The sequence below is a fragment of the Pteronotus mesoamericanus genome, unplaced genomic scaffold (genome assembly GCF_021234165.1).
Source record: "Pteronotus mesoamericanus isolate MK-2021 breed Mesoamerican mustached bat unplaced genomic scaffold, CSHL_Meso_final contig_182, whole genome shotgun sequence".
NCBI classification, from domain to species: domain Eukaryota; kingdom Metazoa; phylum Chordata; class Mammalia; order Chiroptera; family Mormoopidae; genus Pteronotus; species Pteronotus mesoamericanus.
The window spans coordinates 20,507,998-20,535,585 of NW_026555078.1; the positions used below are offsets into that span (position 1 = coordinate 20,507,998).

General features: G+C 34.1%; 1 protein-coding gene across 4 annotated transcripts in view; it reads right to left on the minus strand.

Annotated features, from left to right (window-relative positions):
• PCNX1 (pecanex 1) overlaps positions 1-27,588 on the minus strand; it is a 132,963-nt gene that overhangs the window by 48,277 nt on the left and 57,098 nt on the right. Inside the window, exons 8-16 of one of the 4 annotated variants that reach the window (XM_054567336.1) lie at positions 26,759-26,943; positions 14,840-14,930; positions 13,369-13,426; positions 11,493-11,695; positions 9,538-9,691; positions 7,138-7,170; positions 3,624-3,795; positions 3,041-3,151; positions 1,439-1,530 (exon numbers count right to left, since the gene is read on the minus strand). In XM_054567336.1, the coding sequence (XP_054423311.1) occupies positions 1,439-1,530; positions 3,041-3,151; positions 3,624-3,795; positions 7,138-7,170; positions 9,538-9,691; positions 11,493-11,695; positions 13,369-13,426; positions 14,840-14,930; positions 26,759-26,943 (1,099 nt within the window). Of the gene's footprint in view, positions 1-1,438; positions 1,531-3,040; positions 3,152-3,623; positions 3,796-7,137; positions 7,171-9,537; positions 9,692-11,492; positions 11,711-13,368; positions 13,427-14,839; positions 14,931-26,758; positions 26,944-27,588 lie in introns of all 4 variants that reach the window. The other 3 variants (XM_054567335.1, XM_054567339.1, XM_054567337.1) reach the window with 3 other exon arrangements.

Genomic DNA, 27,588 nt, shown 5'->3' on the forward strand with positions numbered 1-27,588 from the left:
CTCTTACCAATCCACATTAGCAGTGTCTTTCTTACTCTCGATTTAATTTTGTTGATGAATTCTAAATCTATTAATCACTACCTCAAAACTTTCTACATATAACTTTCCACTATGTATCTCTGGATACCCCATAAATGTCAACAAATAAACATGTACATATTTAGGCCACCACCGTCCTCACTAAATGCTATGGTTTCCAATTCTGTGCATTAATACCCCTATCTAGTTGGTTGTGCAAGCCAGACCCTACCCAAAATCATTTGGAGCTTATTCTGGCTCTTCTTTCTTTATCCAGAGTCCCCAAATACATTCACTGGATCCAATTTTAATTAAGCCCCTCATAATTTCAAGACTGCAGAACAAGAGTCCCTCTGCTTCTGATCCTTCCTGCTTATATTTCCATCTCCTTCACACTGTGGACCAAGTGATATTTCTGTAATGCAATGTTGATCATTTCCTTGCAATACTTCCCGTATTTTGATGTTCCCCCGTCCCTGCCCCAACACGTTCAGGATGAAAGGGATTCCACAGGCCAGCTGTGGCTTACCTTCCCAGCCAGACTAAAGGCCAGCTTTCCCCATGCACCAGACCTCAGCAATCCCAAATGACTTGCTGTTTCCTATACGCACACACTTTCTTTATAACTCCATGGCACTTCCTCCCTTGTTTCAATTAACTAATTCCCATCTGTCCTTCAAATTTTGATTAAAAAGCCACCCTTAACAATTTACCATTAATCCCTTATGCTGAAGAAGGTGATAATTAGTATACTCATAAGACCCTGTTTTCACAGCCTTCATCACCCTCTATCGAAAATGTTTGAGTCTCTTTTCATAGTCCTTTCAATGCTATTATTCCCTGATTGCATTGTACTAATCATAAAAAAGAATTAGTAATAGAGATTGAGGATTGTTTATGAGAAATTTAAAATTTTTGTATTTATAATTTGGTGATGATCTTTTAAAAAAGGAGCTAATAAAGCTCATCCAAATCTTTCTAAACCAATACCATTAAATTTCAATGCATTCATTTTTACTAGAATGTATCTTAAATTGCAGTCTTTGAACTTGTCCTCATAAGTTTTACAAAGTCTTGATATGAACAGTAGTTACATATATTCTTAACTAGAAATTTAAAATTAATTTTATATTAATACCATGCCCACCTCTATCCCAGACTATTCTAAGTTTTAATAATCTGTTTCTAATATTAACCACTGATAATCGCAGAGAAACGGATTTTCTTTTAATAATGGCTAACTATGAAATTGCTTGCAAATTCAAAGTAAATGAGCATGAGAATAATGTTCAATGTAGGAAGACTGAAAATTCATGCTAAAGTGGCACCAGGATAAAAAGATCATTATTAATCGATTTAAAACACTCTTCATATAGAAAAATAGGCGTTAAGACAAAACCGACTACAACACACTGCTTACCTTCAAAGCGCCATAACACAATCCATACAGTAAGGCAACTGCCACAATGCTGCAGATAAAACTGTACAGTGCTGCAAACAGGCTTGTTGTGGCTAGACAGAAAAGGAAAACAATGCTTCAAAAACATTTATGCAAAAAACTCCCAAAAACCTGTTATCTTAAAAGGGCACGGAAAAGTATTTAAAATTGTATATTGACTATAATTAAGTCTTTTCATTTGATTTTTTAAAATTCAGTTATGTCATTCTGTATTTTCAAAAGATTCAGAAATTACAAAGATTTACTATTCACAATTTCTGATACAAGGTAAAATATATTCACTTTGGAAGTAATGAACATTTATACATAGCGAAAAAACTCATGGCTTATGACAAAAAATAGAACCAATGGAATTAGCAGTGTTAAGGGATAGGGGATGGCTAAGATAGCGTGCCTTTATTTTTAAAATATAGATTACAGATTTCCTTTAATGGTAATGTTATATGGTTAACAAAAAATATGTCTACGGGAAAAATTTTTCCTTAGGAAATATTAAAAAAACAGCACCTTGCACAAGTCTATAAATTATAGTATGACAAAGCCCACTGCTCTAAATTACCTACACTAAATCCTCTCCATAGTATTTAAAGTAATATAGCACTTGTATTGGTCCCTAAATAATGAAACTGTCTTCTAGTCATTAAGCTATGCTGAAGACCAGCCCAGTCTTAATTCGTGCCCTTTTCAAAAATTTTTCAAAACATCAAAACTGCTCTAGATACACAGCAACATAGAAAAGGCTTAGTTTCTATTCAAAATTTAAGTCACATAAGCAGAGATCATTTCAATGCATATATTTGGAATATAAATGAGGACTGCAAATGTGAAGTATAAAGAGAAATGGATGATAAAGTTACAGTAATTTCTTTCACTTTTGTATTATTTCTCTAGTTGTATATACATCTTTCAGCAAAATTTTAAATCGTTAAATCAAGTAAGAGTGTATTTTAACTACGGTGGTTGCCCATAGGGTTACTGTCGAATTACCCAAGCCGTCTTCACTCCAGTGTGATACTGTTCTCACTTATTTTGAAAATGAAATAAACATGTGATAGGGAAATAATTTCTAAGTATATCAATTCATAACCAAACATTCTATTCTAAAAACAGAGGTACTTCTAAAAACCTTATTTAGGAAAATGCTTTTACTAAAAGCAGTCTGGTTTTGGTGTTCCCCTTTTAATGATAAAACAAAGCACTAAAACCAAATACATAGGCACATTAAATGCAAAATAAATGATCTTTTCTAAGTATTTCAGAAATCTATACATGTTCCATGTAAACTCACTATAACTTGAAGTTTTAGATAACAATGTCTTATCACTTCTTATAAATCAACTCCATTATTCCTGTACCTTTCACTAAAGTAGCAGACTTTATTGCTTTTTCATATTTATAAATTAATTCCTGCTCAGTCATCAATTACTAAATAAGTGTACTTTTCTTTCTAATTTCAATTCTAAAATGAAAATTTAAAAATTAAAAACTTAATTTTTCAGTGTATTACTTAATGATCTGTGAAAGCAATACTGTCAACTGTAGTTTTTATGAGGAATTACTCACCATTACCACCAAAGATATGAATATCCAATTGTTCACAAAGGTACATTACAAATGTATTCACCTGAGGCAGGAGACCAACGAAAAACACTATTGGAAAACAGAGTGTAAACACTATAAAAGGAAAGAAAAGTAAATTAAAAATAATATACCTCATCCATCATTTTGTTCATTTAAGATCATAAAATGATCAAAAAAACAAAAGTAACATAACTACAAAGCAATTTTTTAAAGATACCATTTTATATTATTTCTCTCTACATAACTGCTTGGGTATTAAATAATCTTTTCAACTACAACAGCTTTTAAAATTGTTCCAACCATTTTCACATCACAGAAAACTGCTACAGAAACTGAAGGAAACCTTTCATCATCTTCCTCAAGAACAGAAGAATTACCATATTTACTAATTATCTTTTCTTCATTCATAATAGTCTTATAGTTCTGTTCCTCACAGAGAGGACTACAATGAATAACAAAATAAACCTATTAAAACTACTTATATCTATATATTTGATCTATTTATCACTATATCGTATACAAATAAATTAATGTTAAGATCTGAAATACTTTAAAGATGACTCACCTATAACTAAATCCCTGGCTGATACAAGCACCAGTGGATTGGTGAAAGTGATTCCATATAATTTGAACTTGGTTGTAGTGAGGTTTCGGCTTCCATAATCCAAGAGCCAAATGAGACCACAACATAAACAGAAATAAACTGGTCTACTATAGGCAATGATACGATTATGACCCTGAAAATGATATGTAAAAAGTCAGTTTGGTTAATTTTAAGAGTTACAACTAGATACTGAGATCTTTGATGGTTTGTGTCCTAAGGATTCAAAATGTTTCCATGTGGAAGCCTGGTTTCTATCACAGAAGAGAATTACAAATATGGAAAGGAAGAAGAACTGAACGAACCCCGTGATACTGGAATGAATTACAGGTATCAGTATGAGCTCACTATTATTAGTATCTATATAAACAGAGTAAGAATGGGGGGGTGTGTGGTGTGGGGGGGATGGGGTGGTGTGTGTGTGTGTGTGTGTGTGTGTGTGAGAGAGAGAGAGAGAGAGAGAGAGAGAGAGAGAGAGAGAGAGAAGTTGATCCCTGAACAATTCTGGGTTAGGGGCACTGACACACACACACCCCCCAAAGTCGAAAATCTGCATATAACTTCTTACTCCCCAAAAACTTAACTACTAATAGCCCACTGTTAACCGGAAGCCTTACCAATAACATAAATAGCTGACTGACACATACTTTGTGCCCTCTATGTATTATACACTGTATTCTTACAATGAAATAATAAACTAGAGAAAAGAAAATGTTATTAAGAAAATCATTAGAAAGAAAAAATACATTGAAAAAATATCTGTGCATATGTAGACTGATGTAGTTCAAAGCCATGTTGTTCAAGGGTTAACTGTATACACACACACTTATTCTTGTATCTATTTATATAAGTATGTATATGTATGTACATATGTATATACCTACATATATTTCCTAGCTTTATGCAATGAAAAAACCCAGAAGCAATGACATTCTAGGAATACAGATTACTACCATCCAGGTCTTACTTTATAAATACCATTATTCACTTAAAAAAAAAATCAGGGCTCCATAGAGGAAAAGCTGGTTTCAGGCTAGTGTAAGGAAAAGTATAAGATGAACTTGGAGTACATTGTTGTGCCCCACCCCCTACAAAAGGAAGAACTTAAAGAATGAGAAGGATATGTTGAAAGGACACACAAGGCAGCTTGATGAACTTCCAATGGTCAAATCAGAAACATCAAAAAAAAATAATGTTAGTAACATCATATATAGTTGATTAGATAAAATAAGAACTCATGAATCTATACCAATACAAAAAATAGAGACAGAAGGAGATGTTATTCCTTATAGTAAAAAGTCAACAAATGAATGTAGAGGGAACGATGGAATTAGAAAATCACTATTTGCAACTAGCAAATGATGGTTCAGGCAAGAAACATCAATAGATATTGAAAAATAAGTGGGTGGAAGTCTAAGGGGCAAGTGAACATATATATTATCTCAAAGTATCTCCCTATAAGATATTTAACTACAAGAGAAAAACAATAACATTACAGTAGAGTAGTGGTTCTCAAGGGAGTGGGAGGGGACTCTGACACCCAAGGGCCATCTGGCCATGTCTGGAGACATGCTGGCTGCCACAGCTGGGGTGGAGGCACTGATATCTAGTGTGTAGAGGTGAGAGATAAAACTAAATATTGTATAATGCACAAGACAGCACCCTAATCTGCAACAAAGATTATCCAGCCCAAAATGTTAATACTGCAGCGGTAAAATATCCTGCAAACGCTACCCTTAGGCAAAAGATGAAAGTTTACATTATGAACAAAAGAATAAATAAACATCACGTTCTTCCTGAAGTGATGCCCTGAGAACAGACCACTTTCGTAGTGTTCTTACCAAAAAAGCTTAGCCTGTATCTAGTCAGAAAGAAATAGACAAACTCAAACTGAAGGATGGTCTACAAAATAACTGGCCTGTACCCGACAAAAATGCCAATATCATGTAAGATGAAGGAACTGCTCCAGATTAAAGCAGGTTAAATAAACCAAATGCATACTCAGCGGTGTTTTATTGCCAATTGAGAAAATAGGAAACACCCGAGTAAGAATTGTAGCTTAGAAAATAGAATCATCAATATTAATGTTCTGATTCTGATAATTATATCAAATTAATGTAAATAAATGTTCCTGTTGCTAGGAACCACACACAGAAGTATTTAGAAGCATAGGGGCATCATGTCAACAATTCACTCTCAAATAGTTTAGAAAGAGTGCATGTGTATGTGAGTGTGAGTGCGTGCGTGCGTGCGTGCATGTGTGGGGAGAGGGGGAGAGAGGAGAACTAGAAAAGGAGTAAGCAAATACGGTGAAATGTTTACGCAGGGATCTGGGTGAATGGCAGCAGGAATTCTTTGTACAATCCTTGCAAATTTTCCCTAAGCCTGAAATTATGTCAAAATAACAAGTTACAGCCAATAATTCCACATATCATTACACTTCAAAAGCATTTTTACAAAATAATAAAAAAGCAGTTGAAAGAAAATCATGTGCCTCCTTGTTTTGTTTTGCCCATCTACTCTCATTATTAAGTGCCCCAGTGCATGGGTGAAAATAGTAACTGTATTCAAAAAAGAAGCCCTGGCTGGTGTGGCTCAGTGGACCGGGTGTTGGCCTGCAAACCAAGGGGTCAACGCTTTGATTCCCACAGGCCTGGGTTGCGGGCCAGGTCCCCAGTGCGGGGTGCGTGGGAGGTGACCACACATTGATGATTCTCTCCCACTCTTTCTCCTTCCCTTCCCCTTTCTCTAAAAAGTAATGAATAAAATCTTGCAAGAGAAAGAGAGAGAAAAGAAAGAAAAAAAGAGGGGAGGGGAGAAAAGGGGAGGGAAGGAGAGGGAAGAAAGCAGGCATCACTACGAACTGTGTTTGGAGTCTGGTTTGGAACTACTTTAAAGAGAATGTCCTTTGGTCTTTTTATTAAATAAATATTCTAGAGCGAGGTTTAAAACTGAATCATGCTTTACAATAAATAGTCATAGGCAGCTAATACTTTTGTCTAAAGTCCCAAAGTGAAGAACAAGATTTTTAATCATCTTAGTGTCAACAGGTCTAAATATCAAATTAATTTATTACTTTTTTATTCTTGCTCCTAATGATTACTTAAGCAAAATAATGTAAAGTTTCTCCTACCTCGACATTCTATTTTTCAATACTTATTCATGATTTATTGTTCAAAATTTATCAAATGCAAGTTATCAAATAACCGTGAGTTTACATGAACCACGTCTACCTAATTAAAAACCTCCACTTGAAATAGGTTGTCAAAAAAATATATTATGCTCATTTTCAACCATGATTTAGAGTCCACAATTACAATGCCATTTTATTTCATGTTAATAAATCACCTATATTTCTAGTAGTGTGTCAAAACTTACATGTGAATATAATAACATAAGTCTTAACTCAATCTGACATATGACCTAAAAAAGGTTTTAATGAATATTAAAGAGTTACAAGCATATCAGAGTGACTTACATGTCTGGGGGAAGAAGAATCTGGTTGAACACTCTAAAAACAAAACAGAAAGGCAGATTATACTACTGAAGTCCTGGTCACTTTACAAGCTACTTTCAAATCCCTGAAATAATTTCAAGTAAATATTCCACAGCTAAGAAATGACCTACATTAATTCTGCTGAAACGTCAGCAAAAGACAAAACATCATCTCCAGATAGAGGTGTCACTGTAGTATTAGAAAACATCTCAAATCCTTCCTGACTCTTCCTTATTATGGTTAATTAATCATTTGCATCTTGCTTAACATTTTGGAAATGGCAAATGGTATGTAGATCCATCCTAATGCCTGGCTCAGTACTACGAGTAAGTATGTTAAGGTAGATTGCTTTCTTTTTTTTTAATCTTATTTTTCAATTACAGTTTACGTTCCATAAAGCTAAACAGTTTCAGATGTACAGCACAGCGGTTAATCATATACTTTAGGTAAAATACATTCTAATGCAGCATCACTCCATTCAGGAAATGCACAAAATATGGGTTAGCTTATAAGAAGAATTCTAGTTCTGCCCACAAATTCCAAGTTTACTAAGCAATTCAATGTTATTTGTATCAAATATATTATCTGAGTTTTCACATCAAAATCAGCAAATAAGTTAGGCTATATCTTTATAAGAGACTTTATCAACTTTCCATAAAAATGTCCACAGGGTATTACTTCCCAAATCATGACTTTTTCTCCCAAGTTCCAGTTCACTTCCAATAGCACACCCAACAACTTCACTAGGATGACCTATCACCATCCTACAATTCTAGATTGGACCAAGCTTAGTGGGTTTGTCACGTGTCCCTTGGCTGGGTATGAGACAAGATAATCTTTAAATTCTTTCAAGACCTACCTGTTCATGCCTTTCTTATTTCTGTATATGACATTACTATTTTTCTAGTTAACTAATCTCAAAAATTTCAGTCATATTTTACGTTTTCCATATCTAACCACATTAACCTAAAAGCAGTGGACAAAATTAATGGGACAGGGAAGAATGGAACCAGGGAATAAATTTAAGTGGTTTAAGGCAATAAAGGAATGAATTAAAGTGGTTGAGATGGAAAGCAAGAACAAAGACCAGAAATTTTAACAAAGGAATCAAAGGAACTTGGAAGGAGTAGAGGTTCTAAGATTTTGAGTCAGTGTACTACTGTCAAAAGCAAAGCAATTGGGACAGGAAAATATTTATCAGAAGATGATGATGTGCTATTTTTAAAATGTGCCTATTAGATATATAGGACTAAAGCTTGTGAGAATGGCCAAGACTCTGAGATATGTATGTGGACATAAATTCATATATACAGACAATAAGTAAAGTAATAAAACAGGATGACTTCACTGGCAAAGAACTGCAAATTGAGAAGGCCAAATAAAACCCTAGAGAATTCTCCCAAACTAAGGAGTAGTCAAAAGAACAAAGAGGCATCAACAAAGGAAACCAGTTAACTGAAAAGCAGGATAATCATCACGGTAGTATAAAGTCACAGACAACTATGAGGAGAAGAGAAAAAGATAGTATTCATAAGTGTTCATTGAAAACTCACAGAGAATGAAGCCTAAGGACACAGATTAGCAATTTGAGATTATTAGCAACGACAGTGACTGTCATTTCAGTACTGCAATGAGGAAAAAGCATGGATGGGTCCTGGAGAAATGAAGCGGTGACACGGCGGCCACCTCCAGGTGCCCGGCTATCGGCACCTGCACAGCCAGCGGTGCAAACAGAACGAAACCAACAGTTTTCAGAACAGAGGAGTGTTCTTCATGAAAGCATAGATCAGTCAAATAAACAATACAAGTGAGAGATTTACTGGTTAAAAGAAGGAAAGGAAACAGTTCACGTTGACAGTCCACAGATTTTGCATAGAAGGTGAAAAATTCGTTAATTGATTCTCCCATTTTTAGAAAGCTTAAAATTGATAAATTTGGGTTATTTTAGAGCCACTATTAAAACAATAGCTAAAGGACATCAATCTTCTGTTTTCAATGTCACAAAGGAACACATATACTAGTTTTGATATTATTGAATCTATCAACAATGGGGTTTAATAAATTTCACAGAATAAAAGACTTAAAATATAGAAGTAGGAGAGTTAATGTTGATAAGTTTAAAAGAAATACATTTCAAAAATGCAAATTCTTATTTGTAACAAATGCCCAAATATTTTCTTTTAATACCAAAAACAGTTTTAAGAAAGCTTCATTTATATATAATTATTTTTTAAAAAGTTACTACGTCCCTTTTGTTTAAACATCCAATATATAAAAATAATTCAACAAATATCCTTGCTATAATTCAGTGAATGATATGAAACCTTCTACTTTTAACACCAATATTATTCCACTGTCTGTAAAAAAGAGAGATGCTGGTACCTTAAGCAGTGAGTACTGACAGCTGGCTATCACCAGGCAGAACTGGAAGACCCAGATATCTCTGAAGAAGCCTTGTATGAGAAGAATTGATCCCAAAAATGCCACAAGAATAGCCAGGATGACAGCTAACACATTTTCCAGGATCTCACGATTTCTGTAGATAGGAAAATTTATAAGTATATCATCAATGTAAGAAATTAATCAGAGTAAAATAAGGGAAGGCATCAATATGAAGTTCACATTATACCTGCTGAGATTTTTTTTCTGGTTCTAGGTTTGGTTAAGATTTTGGGTAACACTGAAAAAGAAACTAGTTTATGTGGAAAATTAAAATAAATAATGCATGCTAGAGTGGATTGTAAAGTTTTCATTTTAATGCATAATACAGTTTTAATTTCTATTTTAAAAACTTTACTCTTAACATCTTTTTCTGTCAAATTTGTTGCAAAATAATTAACCAACTTGGATGGCAAATTAAGGAGACTGTTTAAGATTTTACATTTAGGCCTATGATCCATTTTGAATTAACTCTTGTAATATGATGGAAGGTAAGGATACAAGTTCTTTTGCATAAGAAAATCCAATAGTTCCAGCATCAATTGTACTTTTCATCTCAGACATAAGTTTGATTTGGGAGATTATATATATATATATATATATATATATATATATATTCATGTATATATTCATATATTCCATGTCTCTATGTAACTTTTTAAACTTTATGAAGTAAGGTTGTAATAGTTGTAATGTCTTTGACTACTAAGTCTAATGCCGGTGAGTTAGATGTTGGCTTCAATTGACTCATTGCTTCTCTCACACATCACGTTTTATCCCTTCTTTGCATGGTTGGTAATCTTTGGATGCCAGACACTGAACCTTAACTTACTGTGTATGAGAATTTCTAGATTTCTACAAGCCTTCTTGAGCTTTGTTCTACTACTTGGAAACGGGTGTGATCCTTTCAGGTTTTACTTTTATGACTTGTTAGGTGAGTTTGGAGCAGTGTTCATGCTAGAACTAATTATTTCCCACTTCAAAGGCAAGACTTCCCTGAGTATGCTACCCAATGCACCGTGCCCTGTGAATGATGAGCTTCTTCCAGCTGGCTGCGGGGAAGAGGTTCCGCTCCTCTACTTCCTTCCCTCGGTTCTCTCCCTGCCCCCGGGCAGGTACATTCACTTACCAATACTCTGCTGGACAGTTGAGGAGACCCACTACAGATCTGAGAATCTCTCTCTGAGCCGTAATTCTTTCTCTGATGGTCTGTCCTATGGGCTCTTAGCTCCAACTCCAACGAGGGTGTCTGCCAGGCTCTGCTTTCGTACCTCCACCCTGAGTCACAGTCTGGGACTCTCTCAAGGTAGTAAGCTGGGGCAACTGTATGGTTCCCATGCTTCAACTGTCGGGAATCACTGTCCTTTGTTGTCTCATTTCTATGTCTTGAAAACCACTGTTTCATACATTTTGTCTGTTTTTCATTGTTTCAGGTAGGAGGATAAACCAGTCCTCATTACTCCATGTTGACTAGAATCAGCATTTAGTCACCAAGTTTATAATGGGCTAATACTGTTTACTATAAAGATTAGTGCTGAAAAATAGGAAAACAGAAGTTTTCCCCTTATGCCTTTTATATTTAGAGTCATATTACCTATAGTCTGATAATCATTAACATTCATTTTCTCTGAGTTTCAAGTACAGTTGCACAATACTTATTGATGATAAAAAGAAATTTTTTGTGTACACCTATTAAAATTGTCACAAAAAAGTTTTTAATGAATTCAAGAAAGTCAATGTTTGAGAACCCCATTAACTTAAATTTTATCTCAAAAGGATCAAAAAATAGAAAACATTTTCCAACATGGTAAGCAAGCAAAACCTTAATGAGTTATTAGGGATATTTCAAATTAAAAATAAAATCAGCAGACATCTTTAATATCACACTACCTCCTTACCTATCAAACAGGGCCAAAAGTGTGAGTCTGTCAAAGTTGATGCCGATCCACAGCTGGGGCAGGATCCAGAAACGATAGTAGTGTTTAACCTTTTGGGCAGCTTCTTCTGTTGGACCGTAAGTAGCTGCCAGGTCTGGGCTTAGATCAATGTCTTGTTGCTCCAATAAATCTGTATCGATGGTCAATAGTCTGTTTAACCGAATCTGTGGGAGAGAGAGCTAAAAGAAAGTTAGTGTTGAAAGGCTTAAAATATCTTTAATTAAGCCCTCATTCAAGGGCCACTCAATTAGCTTGCAGATTATCTAAGCCCTCTTAACTTTCTATACCAGTACACTCCTCGTGGATACTTTATAGCATTAGAAACTGCAGAATGGGACAACAGGAAGTGAACTAAAATAGAGCAAATTAATCAATAGGTCTTTTGGAAAGGTTTTATTAGAAATAGGGTTTGAAATCTTAACATTTTAACTAGTTTAACTAGTAAATCCATTAAAGTCACTTACAGTGAATCATTAATGGCTTCCCTTCTCCCTGTCACATTTATGGTCTTGACTCTTATTAAGCTGTGAACCTCATTACCATGTTAAATCTAAGCTCCTCCGCATTGGATTCAATGCCTTCAACTCTCATCTATTACAGTCTCTTCTCACTGTCATTATTGTTTTCAAATCCCTCCTTTAGCCCGCACCCCACCCTTTTTGCTTTGGCAGACTGCTCATGGGAGGTTTTCCAGGAAATGACCACATTACATTTCTTTTAGCTGTAACTCATCCATTCACCTGCTCACAAGATTCCCCTTCCTTGGAAAGAATCAAAAGTTTGCTGAATCTAGCAGAGCACTAGCCAGCGCTTAGCGATCTCAAGACTCCCATACATTTAACAGCAGAAAACAGTAACCATTTTCCCATTTTTACTTTCCTGTGGAGCTTCTAAGAAAACACTACAGCAAAAAGATGTAAGGATGGTTTTCGTTTTTCAAACACATGCATGAGTATAGGCAAGAAAGTCTGACTATGCTCACACTATGTACAGCTGCTATGTATAACACAGCCACTATCTGCAGGCATTCATAAAGACTTCTCCAACACTCTTTCTTATGCTCTATGCCAGGGTCTCTCAACCTTGACTCTGCAGGAATTGTCAGCCAGATAATTCTATGTCGTGGGGGTTGTGCTTTGCTTCTGTCCACTAGATACCAGTAAAATTGCCCCTGCTGTGACAAGCAAAAATGTTTCCAGGCTTTGCCAAATGTCCACTAGTTAAAAGCCTCTGCTTTATGCCAACCTAAAACTCTGTTCACGACTCTTCATCTTTAGGAAGCTGCTAATAATTAACCTCTTTGGCACTCTAGTATTACCTATATCTCTTAAGTATCATTTATAAGGATTTTATCCATTTTGTCTTTCCCAACTTCAATATGTACATCCTGATGGCAAAGGCAGTGTTATCTTTTTAAAATATCCCTACTATATTTTATGTGCACATTTTTTATACAGTGATATCATCACTAAGCTTCCAAAACATACATACTGGTATATAAATAATTAATAGTTAACCAATAAATAACTGCACCAAAATCATAATATTCAAAGTAAAATTTTAAAATGAAACAATTCAAAAAAGCACAACCAGATTATGATGCTGGTGAGTAAAGAAACCTTTACATACCCTCAAAAGTGTCATAACTGATTCATATATAGTTAATTAAACGTTATGGTATTCTATGTTTCTTTAACAAAGGACTACTAAGAAGAGATCAACTATGGGACACCAAAAGTATTTTGCCATATTATTCACCATAGTCCATATTTTTTCTGATTTGTGTACCAACTTAATCTAAAAACACATCATTTTATAAAAATAAAGGAAAACCTACCACATCATGTGGATAAAACCGAACTGAGGTAGAACTGGATACATGAGAATCCGTGTCACTAAAATAAAATTAAAAAGACTTCATGGTATAAACAGTTTGCCAGGTAGTAGAAAAAAATAAATCCTTTAACAACTGGATGATATTTACAGTGTCGTCACTTATCTATATCAACTTCAAAATGCAAAACAGCATTTTCCTAGAGTTGTGATTAAAAACATAGCCTGTGGGTCAGAGTATCTATATTCAAATCTCACAACTGAATGAGATCTTGGACACATTATTCACCCTTTTTATACTTCAGTTTTACTAATCAGTAACATAGTACCTTTATCACAAGGCTCTTGTGACAAAATGTTTAAGAAAGCAATTAACATATTCTCTAGAACCACAATAAATTCAGCTATAATAGCTTAGAACATGACAATTCAGTTTCCACAGTTCAGCCAGGTTTAGATTTCTAAACTTTGAGACCTTACCACTATGGTGAACGCAACTGTTTTTGTCTTGAGTTAAACAAAATGGTTTTCACTGCTCAATCCTCCTATTGTTTCTACTGTTATAAAATACCTAATATGACAATTTAATCATTTTTGACACAAATTCTAAAACTGGACTAAAGGAGCTTAAAAGGTATAGTTTTCTAAATGTTCTAGCTTTTCAGATTACTTTTCATATATATGACTACAAGATCTTATCACTTTAAATAACACCTTAAAACTTAAAAAAACCAAGTGAATTGTCCATAGATGTGTAACATTTAAATAGGAGTGTCCATTATTAAATGGAGATCCTAAAATAAGAATCACTTGACCCTAGTGAAAACAATTCACTAGGATTGATAAATGGTAAGATTAAAATTTTACAAAAAAGGATCTAACACATTCTAAACTGTAATTATGGTGTATGATACAGGTTTCGAATTTCTTATTTGCTTGTCTAACCTCCCCGTTATCTTATGTAATTCCTTTCTAAGGGAAGGTGAAAAAAGAAACTGAATGTAACATATGACCCATAATTTAAGAATTCCTCCTTATAGCTGGTAAACAAATTTTAAAACAAAATGAGAGCTCATCATTAAGATACTTGACCATACCCTTAAAAGGAAATAAAAATTTTAAATTACATACAAGAAAAAGAGAACTGATGGGTATGAACTTACTTGTATAATTATTTTTCTAAAGGGTTTTTTTAATATCATATATTTATCATAAAATCTTATATTTGTAACTGCAAACCACTGTCCCACTGTAAGATCAACAGGAAATTTTTTACTTAATTTTTAAAAACACAGAATAGCTTTTAAGAATAACGCCTTCTTTTTTTCCATTGCAACATCCTACTTTACCTCTTTAGAGATAAATGCACAATAACAAATCACTTAAGCCAATATAAAAAATATTTTCAAAACATCATTTTCATATAAGGGCTTACAAACTTTACACACACTCTCCTAAAACAATTTCGCACATACCAGATATTGGATGCTCTTCTTGCTGCTGGTTCAAAATTCACAAGTGACATATCACAACCACCAGTCTCATAAAGCGTAGAAGAGAACTTACCTAGTAAATAAACGATTTTTTAAAAAAATAATTAGAATACTCAGAATTTTTCCTTCAAGAAATACTACGAGGGGGGGACCCAAAAAAAACTGAAATTAGCTTCTAGAGGGCGGGTCCCTTGTTGTCCAGGCTTCCCCTGCGAGGTGAGTGTTCTAGGGACCCATCCATTGCTGCGCCAGCTGGTGGTGGTGTGAGAGGCTGCATTCAGCGTCAGTAAATTTTTTCTGAAGACTCAACATGTTCGCCCGTTTCATGACAGGTGATTTACGAGGACACCTACTCACACTGTGCTGAGTGTTCGGCAGTTTTTGACCAAAAACAGCATGACCCTTCCCTATTCACCCCTGGTGACTTTCTTTTTTTTTCCCTGGATGAAAAAAAAAGTCCACACAGGGACAGTTTTGCTGATGTGGAAGAGGTGAAACAAAAAAATGGCAGAAGCAATAAAAGGCATCAAAATCAACAATTTCAAAACCTTCTGAGCAGCAGCAGAACGCCCCCGTAGGCGTGCTGCACCAGACGGAGAGCCCTTGGAAGGTGACCGAAGTTTACACATGGAAGAACACATACACAATTTTTTATAAACAAATTCCGGGTTTTTTTGGGCCCCCCCTCGTAAATTTTAAACTCGTTACAATTTAAGAAAATGTACTATAACCTTCTTTTTCCAAAATATTTTAAAAGAAATGACTGGTACAGAATTCAGCATGTGAACTGAAAAGGAAGGCTACACAGTGGTACAAAATTTCAACATACATAATCAGGCTTTAAAAGTAAGGGACTGAAGTCAGCTTTGCAATACCAGTCTCCTCTTTTCTCCTCCCAGCACATTCTTAAGTAATCATATGAATGACTTTATGTTCTTTCAAAGTCACCTGACCACTACTTGCTCGTGGTGAGTGGCCATTTAGAAGGCTGGTTAAATTTTAGGACAGTTCAAACTGCAAGACAACAAATGTGTGTGATTAGCTTCAGAGCTTGTCTGTCTGTTTAGGAAAAAAATGAAGACTGTCAAAATGGATATAAGGATAAAGTATAATAATGTTGGTATTTAAACCACAGTATTTAACAAATGTTACTAATTGTATGATTCCATAAGAACTTGAAAAAATTTAGGAACACCATATGCTTTAGCCAAGTATCGCTACTAAACTAATAAAAAATTTAGTAATTATGTTGGTTGCAAAGAAATATAGGTTAAAAAATACACTCTTATAATGAAGTCTATAAGATCATTTATGCCTGATAGTGGAATTTTAAAAATCTGGACACTGTTGAAAATTCATTCCCTTCTCTGACAATCTATGGCAGACCTATCAATTGTGAGTTAAGGGGCTAAATAATGAATATAATTTTCCAGTAAGGCAATGAGAAAAGGTACATCTCTCTAAAACCATGTGGGTCTAGTTCAGGCTGCTTTTTGAGTAGTTATAAGGTTTTTGTTTTACTAGCTGGAATTACTGTTATGAATATGAAGAATCTTAAAGGGCAATTTCACCTTCATGGCAGGGCTGAGAGATTTCCTTTCCATGACTACATTGAAAACAGTATACAATAAGGATCTTTATTTAAGTGAAAACATTGAAAAATGACAACAAAGGTTCTCATACTAATAAGAATGTGCAGGACAATTCCAAAAATTACTTCATTATTTAAAAGAACTAGAATTTTTAAAAAAAATAGTACTTTAATAGGATTATTTGAGCATTTTCTACGGATCAGACAGAACATGCAAATATTTTATTATGGTATTTTCTTATAATAGCAATTTTTTTGTCAGAATAATATACTCTTGTGATAAATAAGAAAAAAGGCATTCTGGAAGAGGCTCAGTTCATTTCCTGTTTTTCAAGGGAGGATTATTCATCATGTGGTTTATCCAAAGCTGCTGTTAGTCATGAGTCATTCACTCTAAGTATCTCTAAAAGAAACCAGATTAATAAACTAAAATTAAATGATCCAACCTGTCATTCTGGCTACTTCTCACATGTATTACTGACAATTTTTTTTGAAGTGGTAGCGTGGGTTGCAGAAATTGTTAGTGAAGAAAAAAATCAAATAAAAATACTGGTTTGACTGAGATTTAAAAATTATTTTTAAATTGCAATTTTTTTATGGTTTGCTCTTTCCTCACTCATCGTGGATAATCAAAAATTGGTTATGCTACTATAATTAACGTACATTAATAGAAAAAAACACCTTATCAAAATCACAGATTGCATAAATGCACAAGAGTTATAAACCCATGCCAATAGCTAAATCACAAAGAACAAAGAGCTGGAAGGCTTGGCTACTGCATGGGAAATCCAGTAATAATGGATGCATACGTATGCTTATCTCACACAAGTTGTATTTTAGAAATAAGTTAATTCTATGTTCAATAGCATTTAAATTATTAAAGTATATTCTGAGCATTTAAACATTCCTGTTCTTGTGATAGTGAATAAATATTTATATGTAACTGAAATCAACTAGATATGACTCTGTAATTTTCCTATGGAAAAGTAAAAGAATATTAAGTCACTATACAACTATGTCTTTTATGTACAGATGTCTAATATGAAACTTTTACAAAAATAGTCGCATTTTAAATAAATACAAACATAAAAATAAGGCATGTCCCCCCAAAAGCTTTTTAGATAGAAAGCTGGAAAATTGAGCAGTTTCATTATTACATAAATCTACAACTCTGAATGCCTTTATACAAACCAGTAACTAAATAAGTAATAAAACGTAGCATAAAACATGTCTAAGAAAAGAGCAGCTATAATTTTAACAAATGTGCAGACCTCAACAGTATTTTTTTATTTTTTCCTAAGAAGCTTTTGCCTACCTACTAACTTTAAGAACATGTTCGGGTTCCTAAAAAATATACATGGACATGTCAGGACAAACTAACATCCTATTAACACCTCACAGTGTATTCCCCAATTTACTCTACCAAAAGAAGTTCCCTTATACCCGTGGGCTTGGCAACTGACAGCACTTCAGAAGTGACAAATTTTATTCAGAAACTAGGCACCTCAGAGAAAAATAATTACACTAAAAAATATGTAGCTTAAGGCTTCAGTGAAAAACTTAGTAACACTTTCATGTATTAAGATGATCATTTAAAGGCATCTTCAAAAATAACCAGAATAGAAATAAGTATATACTGTTTTGGTTTATAAAGATGAAGAATATCTTAAATTTGTCCAAATCTTCTTAGCATGCATAACAATTTTATATACAGAGTCCGGCACAAATAACACCTTTTTTATTACAAAATCATAAGCATGTAATTCTGCAACATAACAGTATCATACTCAAGCACACCATATGATATTTTAGGTGAAATGTTCAAATTAAAACTATAAATTATTATCCTGCCAACTACACTTAGGCAGGCGTTACTTCTGCCAGACCCTGTATATCTTATTTGAAATTAAAACCATGACCATAGTTAACATTTGTATCCAAAGTAACACGTGACCTTACTAGTAACCCTATCTTAACATTATTCTGTATTAGGAAAAGTACTTTAATTTAATGACTTCTAATGATCAGGAATTGGGAAAAAAGTAGAACATCAATGCAATATGTTCTCTCTTTTTTAAAAAAAAGATTTTATTTATCTTCAGAGAGATGGGGAGAAAGAAAGAAAGGGAGCGGAGCATTGGTGTGAGAGAGCAACAAGTGGCTGCCCCTCGCCAGCCCCCAGTTGGGGACCTGGCCCGCAATGCAGGCGTATGCCCTGACTGGGGATCGGGCCTTTTGGTTCACAGACTGGCACTCGGTCCACTAAGCCACACCAGCCAGGGCTGATAGGTCCTCTTCACATGAATTATGATTATAAAGTAAGTCATCTCCTCATAATTTAACTTCCAGATCATAATTATATCTAATAGAATGGCTCTATCATAATTTTAAAAAGAAAAATCTATTTCTGACAAAATAAACAATAAGGAGGGCAAAATTTAAAACTTAATAATGATATTGGCTATGACACAACACCTCCAAAGATAAAGAAAAAAAATTAACGTTATCAGCATTTCTCAGTCTTGAATATTCCAGAACAACTAATAGCTATAAAAATTTAATTTAAAAAAATTTAAAAAGTAATTTAATTACACCAAACTATTTTCTTGAGACAGGAGAATTTCAACCATAGGTCAATTTATAAATGATGACCAACAGGAAGACGAGTGAAATTGAATACTGACTTAAGAAACATGGACATTTGAAGCATGTACCTGAAGGCATAAAGAGTGCACCGGACAATTCAAATAATCACTGGCAAAAAACTGATAAAAGACATGAGAAATGAATGGGATTCTCTAACTTGTCCTATCAATAAAAGTCTTCACCACATAACATGAAGTTAAATGCATAAAGACTATAAGGCTAGTGCTGGCCTAAGAAACCCAACTATTTGGTTCTTGTCGTCACTCCGATTTTACCTGTGTATCTTAGAAGGAGACAGGTACTAGAAGGATAAACCATCTGCAGGGTTGTTCTAATCATCCCAGAACCAACGACACAGCAGGGCTCTTAAATTTCCTGGATGATTTTCTTTTCTGACAATCATCCTATTCAATATGCACCCTCCAAACCTAATCCTGACACGTCTTAATTAACTACACTTCTCTAGTATTTCTCTTAGGGCAGACAGGGCTGGCAAAGAGAAATACAAGGGAGGTGACTTTATAAAGTGTGTTTTTAGAAGGCTATTAAAGTACCACATATATCTATCTATATGACTAACCTAAGTAATCTATGAAAAGTGCTCATTTCTGATGGTGATAAGGATTGAATATATTACTATGCTTTTGAGAGAAGGCCTTTAAGGTTAGTTCCAATTTCTTGAACAGCATCCCCCTTATTATCATGAGTGGTGACTATGAGTCTCTGAGAAAACATGAGTTTTCACGCAGACAGAAATGACTCATTTTATTGCTGCTTATAGGTTAATAGACTTGTTTTGCCTAGACAAGAAGTCAGGAAATTTTCTGTAGAAGACCAGATAAGTATCTTAGGCTTGTAGGCCAGATGGTATCTGTTGGAACAACTAAAGTATGAAAGCAATCACAGCAAACACATAACATAAATAAATATTTACTTTATATACTTCATTTATAAAATCAAGCATCATCCTGAACTTTGCCCTAAGGCTGTAGTTTGCCAACCCCTGTCCTAGACCAAAATTCTTAGGCTTCTAAAACTGCTTTAACTCCTGCTGCAATGGAAATTAAGTCACTATACTGTTTTTAATTTAAAGTTTCAATGTGCAACACTGCTCAGTTTTTAAAACAGGGTAAGAATAAGGAAAGGACAAGTAAAAGAACAAAGAGATTGGTTTAGAAGACAGCTTTTGAGGACTGGTAAGGAAACACAGATAAGTCTATTACTTGGCAGCAGTAAAAGAGATTTACTTACTGATATATTTACTAACATGACTTAACAGGACATGCCTTATTTTTTTTCCTTTTTAAAAAAGATTTTATTTATTTTTAGACAGAGGAAAAGGGAGGGAGGAAAAGAGGGAGAGAAACATCTATGTGTGGTTGCCTCTCACATACCCCCTAATGGGGGCATGGCCTGCAATCCTGGCCTGTGCCCAGACTGGGAATCAAACTGGCGACCCTTTGGGTCGCAGGTCAGTGCTCAATCCACTGAACCACACCAGCCAGGGTGACATGCCTTATTTCATTGTTAAGTCTTTACTCTTATTGTCTAATCCCCAGATCAGGTGACCCTTCCAAAAGTAAATGTACAAGTTCATATTCTGCTATGATTTCATCATCTGCTCACATTTTCTTTCTTATCTTGGTTAAATAATCCATAACAATGATATTGATAACATCACAACTGATCCAGTAACCAAAAGGCAAGTCACAAAATGGAAGTATTTATAATTTGTATCTAACAAATTGGTTCTACTTAAAATATTAAACAAGATCTTACATCTCAGTAATGAGACAACCCAATTTTAAGAGAGTAAATGATCTAAACACACTTCACAGAAGAAGCTATATTTATAGCCAATAAGCACATCAAAAGATACTCATCATCCCTAGTCATAAGAAAAACGTAAATTTAAACCACAATGAGATACCATTTTATATTCATTGGAGCTAAAATTTAAAAGGCCGATAATAGCAAATGTCAACAAAAATGGTAACAACTGAAATTCACATACATCGCTGGTAGGCAGTAAAACCACCTTTCAAAAACAGTTTGGAAGTTTTATTCTCCAGAGCCAAAATCTGGAAACGCCGCAAACATTCTTTAACAGATGAATGGGTACACAATATACAGAATGCCCACACAATGGAACACCACTCAGTGACAAGAAACTATGAGCACATACAACGTCCTAATGAATCTCAAAAGCATCATGTGACGTCGAAACTAAATACAAAGGCCACAAACTGTATAATTGCATTTATATGAACTTCTTGAAGACGGAAAACCATAACGACATAAAGTACATAGTGGCTGCCTGCAGCCAGAGGTGGAGGAGGGAGGAACGGCAATGAGGGCACAAAGAATTTTTTGAAAATGATGGGACTATTCTGTGTCTTCATGGCGGTATTTCACAGGGATGCACACCTGTTAAACTCATCAAATTTTATGTTAACTGCACGCATTTCATCATACCTAAATAATATATCAATTAAACTGACTTAAAACCAAAGAGAAAGAAAAGATAGGAATCAAAGTAAATGAGTGAGTGTAAGACAGCATGTAGTCAGTGAAATTCTCACAAGGTAACAATCAAGCTTTTTGGAGAGTGAGTGTTTTTGTGTTTCATTTTAAAAATACTATGCATCAGAAGATTCTACACTAGGATACAAAATGAAGAAAGTTCCACACTCCCCAGAGATAGTCACTGCAAAGAGCAGCTTCTTGTCTTCAAAACAATTTTGATACACATTTTGTCCCAAGACAAATGAATTGTTCCCTATACACACTTTCTAAAATGTACTTCTTTGGCTTACTAAATAGCTTAGTTTCTCATGTCAATAATACATATGTAACAAATTCTGAAGATTACACTACATTGAGGTACTAACATTTCTTCCACAGTTCTCTAGTCACAGACATATATGTTGTTTAAACTTTTCAAATTACAAACAATGAATATCCATGTACATATATCTTTCCATGTTTATAAAATTTGTGGATCAAAATTTGGTCTATAGTTTTAAACTCCCCTCCAAAATTATTCAGTAGAAACTTCAGAATTTTAATTCAAAATATAGCAGGAAATAAACTGCAAATAAACAAGTCCAATTTTACTTTCATGTTATATACACTTTATGTTGCTCTCCCCCCAAAAAAGGAAACAAAAGAATTTAGTAGTTTTTGTATTAAAAAATAATAAACAATACAATCAAGAATGTTGCAAAAAGAATGTAACATTTTGTCTGGTAACTAAAAATGATCAACTATAACATAGGGGACTGAGGCAGAGACTCCAAGGTCCAGTGTATCCCTTTTAAGTCTGTATTTACAATAATAAGGAAAAGTACATATGACATAGCCCCAAATGCTACAGAATAGTACATAACACATATAATCTTTTTGAAGCACCAGAATAACTCTAATAAAAATCACTAAAACTATATATCATCTGAGAGTCTGTTTTTAAAGTGAAAAATGTTAAAGCCTCCATATCATATTACTGCTTAATACACAGCAGGGGTAAACCACTTAACAAAAAGGGCAATAGGGTGCTGCCAAATTTCCTTTAAGCCTTTTTCTAGAGCTAACTACATGTTCAAGTTAATAAATTCTGTAGTAAAGTGGACTATCTCAAAAGAATGCTTCTTTGTCAACCCTTCTTATGGTAATGAAACAAAAGAATACCTTAGAAAAACCAATTCACTCATCACTTTTTAAACCTCTAATACATTAATGAAATTAGGAAAGATTCAAATCATCAGAGGAATACTACCTATGATATTTATTATTTTATATTTATGTTTTGATAAACATAAACTCATTGTCCACTTTTTTAACCTTTACTATAGCAATATTTTTACATGAAAATAACTTTGTATATACTTTTTCAAAGCAGTGAGTACCACTAATTTCATACACAGAAAAAAACACATGTAAATTTTCCTGTTCTGTCTGGTTTTAGCTCAACTTTTCCTCTGGGAAGTAACATTATATATTAAGTTTAACTATCAACTGAAATAGCACGTCCCATAATTGCATCAATTTATTAGTCTTAATTCAGAATAAAAATTGGGATTCACTTAACAACTGAGAAGTTATTGCTAAATTTTATAGAAAAAGCTTAATAGATATAAAACAGAATTTCAAAGCTACCTGAATTCAGAGTCTCTTGTGTGACTTATCTGGCACTAATCACAGCTTGTTTTATTTAGTAAAACTTCAATTTAATTCAGAATATAGCAGAAAATAAACTGCAAATAAACAAGTCAATAAAAGACTGATGGAAAGGAAGTTAACCTTTAAGATGTGGTTTTTTAAAAAGAGCAACACTGAAGAACTGGAGAAAATCTTTGATAGTAATTTCCCTTTCAAAAGATGTTAACTTTAAAACTTATCCATCACTTACATCATTTGAACCTTCTTAAAGATATTTGCATGGAAATAAAGTCTATCAACAAATAAGAAAAACATGCAAACTTTTCCAAACCAGGTTTTAAATCACACATTTATAATTCAGTTTTACCTGATAACCTGGAAGTGCTACTCAAAATGCAAGAGAAGTAAGTATTCTCAGTATAGGAAATGAATGTGGTTATCTAGTATGACACCACAGAGTAAATATATAGAAAACAGTTAAGGAAAACTACCTAATTATTTAATTAAATAATCTCTGACTGCAAGTTTCTTTTAATCCAAAAGGGCTATTCGTCAGGTTAAAAGTAAACACACAGAACAGTGAGAAATCTTAAAATTAAAAAAAAAAGGGAACCAATTATTACATATATGTGCACATATACATTTATATGCACTCAAACTTACTTATGTTTGAGTGTATATGTGTAAGTTTGAATTTGTATATGTGTATGATTATTTCATATAAATGTATTATATGTACATATGATATCTGTCCGGAAAAAGTCCAGCCATTGTTAATATAGTGAGACCAGTTTGTGCGACATCGATGTAACCTGGCCGCCAAGGAGAGTGGACTGGGATGTCCATGTGCGAACAGTGATGCCTTCACTGTACTAATCAGTGGGGGTGGTAGATGCCCTTCAGTGAGCATGTGTACTGTGTGGCCATCACATTCAAAATAACAGCCAGTAGAGCAATTAATCTGCATCAAATTTTGTGTTAAGCTTCAACACTCCTCCATGGAAACTATTCAGATGATTCAGAAGGTCACAACTATAGGCAACTGGTGACTGACAGCTTCCTTACAAAAACACATCTGCTCACTGACGAAACACCAAATCACCCAGGTGACTCAGTCCCCCTACAGCCCAGATATGGCACCCTGAAACTTTGGCTTTTCCCAAAACTAAAATCACCTTTGAATGGGAAGAAATCTCAGACTGTCATTAAGATTCAGGAAAATATGACAGGGCAGCTGACGGCGACTGGGAGAACTGCGTGAGGTCCCAAGGTGCCTGCTTAGTAGGGGACTGAGGTGTCATTGTCCTATGTACTATGTTTCTTGTATCTTCTTCAATAAATGTCTCTATTTTCCATATTACGTGGCTGGATACCTTCTGGACAGACCTTGTGTACATTTTCAAACACAAATACTGTACATTCAAAATTTTTCAATGAAAGAAGCAAAATTTGAAAGGAAGCAATCTTGATAAATAGCCCATACTTTCAGGGAATATTGTGGCTAACTTTTAACATATTTGGTTATATAAAACCAAATTAATTCCCACAAAATTATCTTACTATTGTTAACTTAAATCATGTAGAAAGCAAAAATATTCTAATAGGCTCTATTATAAAAATCAATGTTTCCACTAATTCCTTCAGGCTCATCTGCAGTTCATTTTCAGAATCTTACTTGGTCAACTTTAAGTGCTATGAACAGGTACACACTATCTTTTGATAGCTTGTTTTGTGTTAACATTACTATGTATTCAATTTGGCAGCACTCAGCTAACAGGCCAAGAACTATAAGAAGGCATCTAGTATAAAAGATAAAATCCAATTTTCAAGAAAATATCCTGAATATTCACCAGTAGATGCTAAAGTCACTTCCAATCGGAAGAGCTTTTTATTATCAGAACTGTCAAGACAGTTCATACATACAAACTTCGAATAATCTGCTTGTGCATTTAGGATGGGACTTTACAATTAAAATTTGCTTAGCAAGTTTTTTGAGCAAAGTTTAAATTTTACAGAAGAAAATCATTTACTGTTTCATTTTAGGCTCGATTTAACAAAAAGTCTAAAACTCCAAATGAATAAAAACTAAGCCTTTCTACTTTAGATAATCTACTACCACAACCCCAATGGGCAATGGTAATGGTGACTGTAATTTTATAGCCACAAACTGACAAGTCCTCTGTTCATGGGAACTTTGGGTTAACTTGAGAGAAATATCAATAAAAACATATTAACTGAATATATTTGCAACTACAAAGTATCACTGCTTTAAGTCAAAGCAAGTAACTCAACTGAAGTCTACCTTATTCTCTTTCAAAAAGCCTCCTAATGGGTTCCCTTGCTTCTCAAACTACAAACTCAAAAGCAAAAGCATTCTAAAATGAAAATGTTTTGTTGCCCTTTCATTGTATTTAGAAATTACCACCCATTCTAAAGTTATAAATATCTTAGATGACCATTTTCAAGTTTCTATAAGACTTTCTAAAGATGATTTTCATCAATATTCATATCTAATATTTATTAATCTCTCTCTGTAACTAAGGATTATTACAAAATGGGAAGAGAAAAATAAATAGTGTTTGAATTTTTATTATACCTAATTTGGGACCCTTACACCACACAGCACTCTAGTCAAATCATCAACTGGATTATCATCTTTATAAATGAATTAATTATAAATGGATCAACAAAATCACAGTGAATAGAATCCTTTCACATGTGCACTTCTTAATAACAAGACTTTCTTCATTATATTTACTTAAATTGTTACTGATCTGCATTCTTAGCCTAAGAAAATGAAACTGTACAGAAAAATAGAAAACAAAGTAGTATAGAAGACTGTCATTAAGGCACGAAACTGGTACCTGTATTTCAGTGAATATGCATTATTAAGGTTTTAAACTATACCACCCCTCTGAGAGTTAAGTATTTAATAACATATCTATAGATGTATTAACACAAGAAGAAAAATTTAATGAAGTCATTATTTGATATGAGTATAGAGCCATAATTTCCTCAAAGTACTGTCTTTAGAATGACAGTAAGTCCTACTTGAGGTGATGAACATAGAGGTGAAATACAGAACACTTAAAGATTCTATAGACACAGACCCCGAGAAAGCAATTTTGCCTGTCCTGTAGCACATTCAGAGAACTCAAAGAAATTAAGGCTTAATCAAAATAAGTTTTTTAAATCAACATTTCCCCACACCGTACAAATGCCAAGGAATAACAGAACTGCCCAAACCACTTTGAGAACACCAAAGTATGAACATTTATTAATACTTTTAACTACCTTCTAATAATAGGCATGCTCAAAATATAGAATAATAGTTGGAAAAGGGAACAGCAAAGCCAAATGTTCCATACACTCAGAGCAAATCCTATAAAAAGTGCCCTTATATGTTGTTCCAAAATGAAGCTATCTCAAGAAAGAATTACAATCATTATTACCCATTATCTGCTGCATTAAAGTTGTATCACCAAGATTACATAAGGCCTGCATACCAAGTTCATCGTGCAAACTGCTGCCGCCTACAGCAGATGCATTGTCATGTGATGCTTCTAAGTGGACACTCCCATTTCTCACCAGCAAGGAGGCACTAGCACTGAGCACTGCAGCCTGGGAAGGGGGGCGGGACTGGACTTTGACCTGGGCTGTGGACTGCTGGCCTTGCTGCCCATCTTGAAGGCTAGGAAAAAACATGGATTGGGGAGACATTACAGGGAAGAAAAGAGATAACAATAGCTAGAATGAAGTCAATATAGAAAAAAACCTAAAACGTTCTCAATGTAACATAAGAACCAACAAACTTCATAAAATATACAGGTTATACTGCCAGCTTAAGTCTTCTGATCCTTAGAAATCTGATTCATAGTGATAAGCACAGGAAACATTTAATGTATATGTAAATGTAACAATCTGTGACTTTTTTCCACCTTAAGCCAAAAGAGTTCTAATATAAAAAAAGAGAAAACAGCAAAGAACCACAAGTACATAAAATATATGTGGGTTGTAGCTGGTCCCAATAAATAAATCCTATTTTTCAGTTAAATATGCACTTTTATTTATACTACTACTTCTAGAGTTGCTCTTTCAAATACTCTGACCTCAAATTCACAATAAGACAGAATGTCTATGCATTTGAAAACCAAAGAATCTTTATTAATTCAACAAAGATGACAATTTTAAATCCAAAGAAAACCACAAACTAGTGCAAGAGAATCTGTGTATAACAAACACCAACTTAAGCAAGTGAATTAATGACCGCTGAGACAATGGAAGAAGTATAATTAATATATAAAGGGTTTTTTCTATTAAAAGCCTACATATTTCT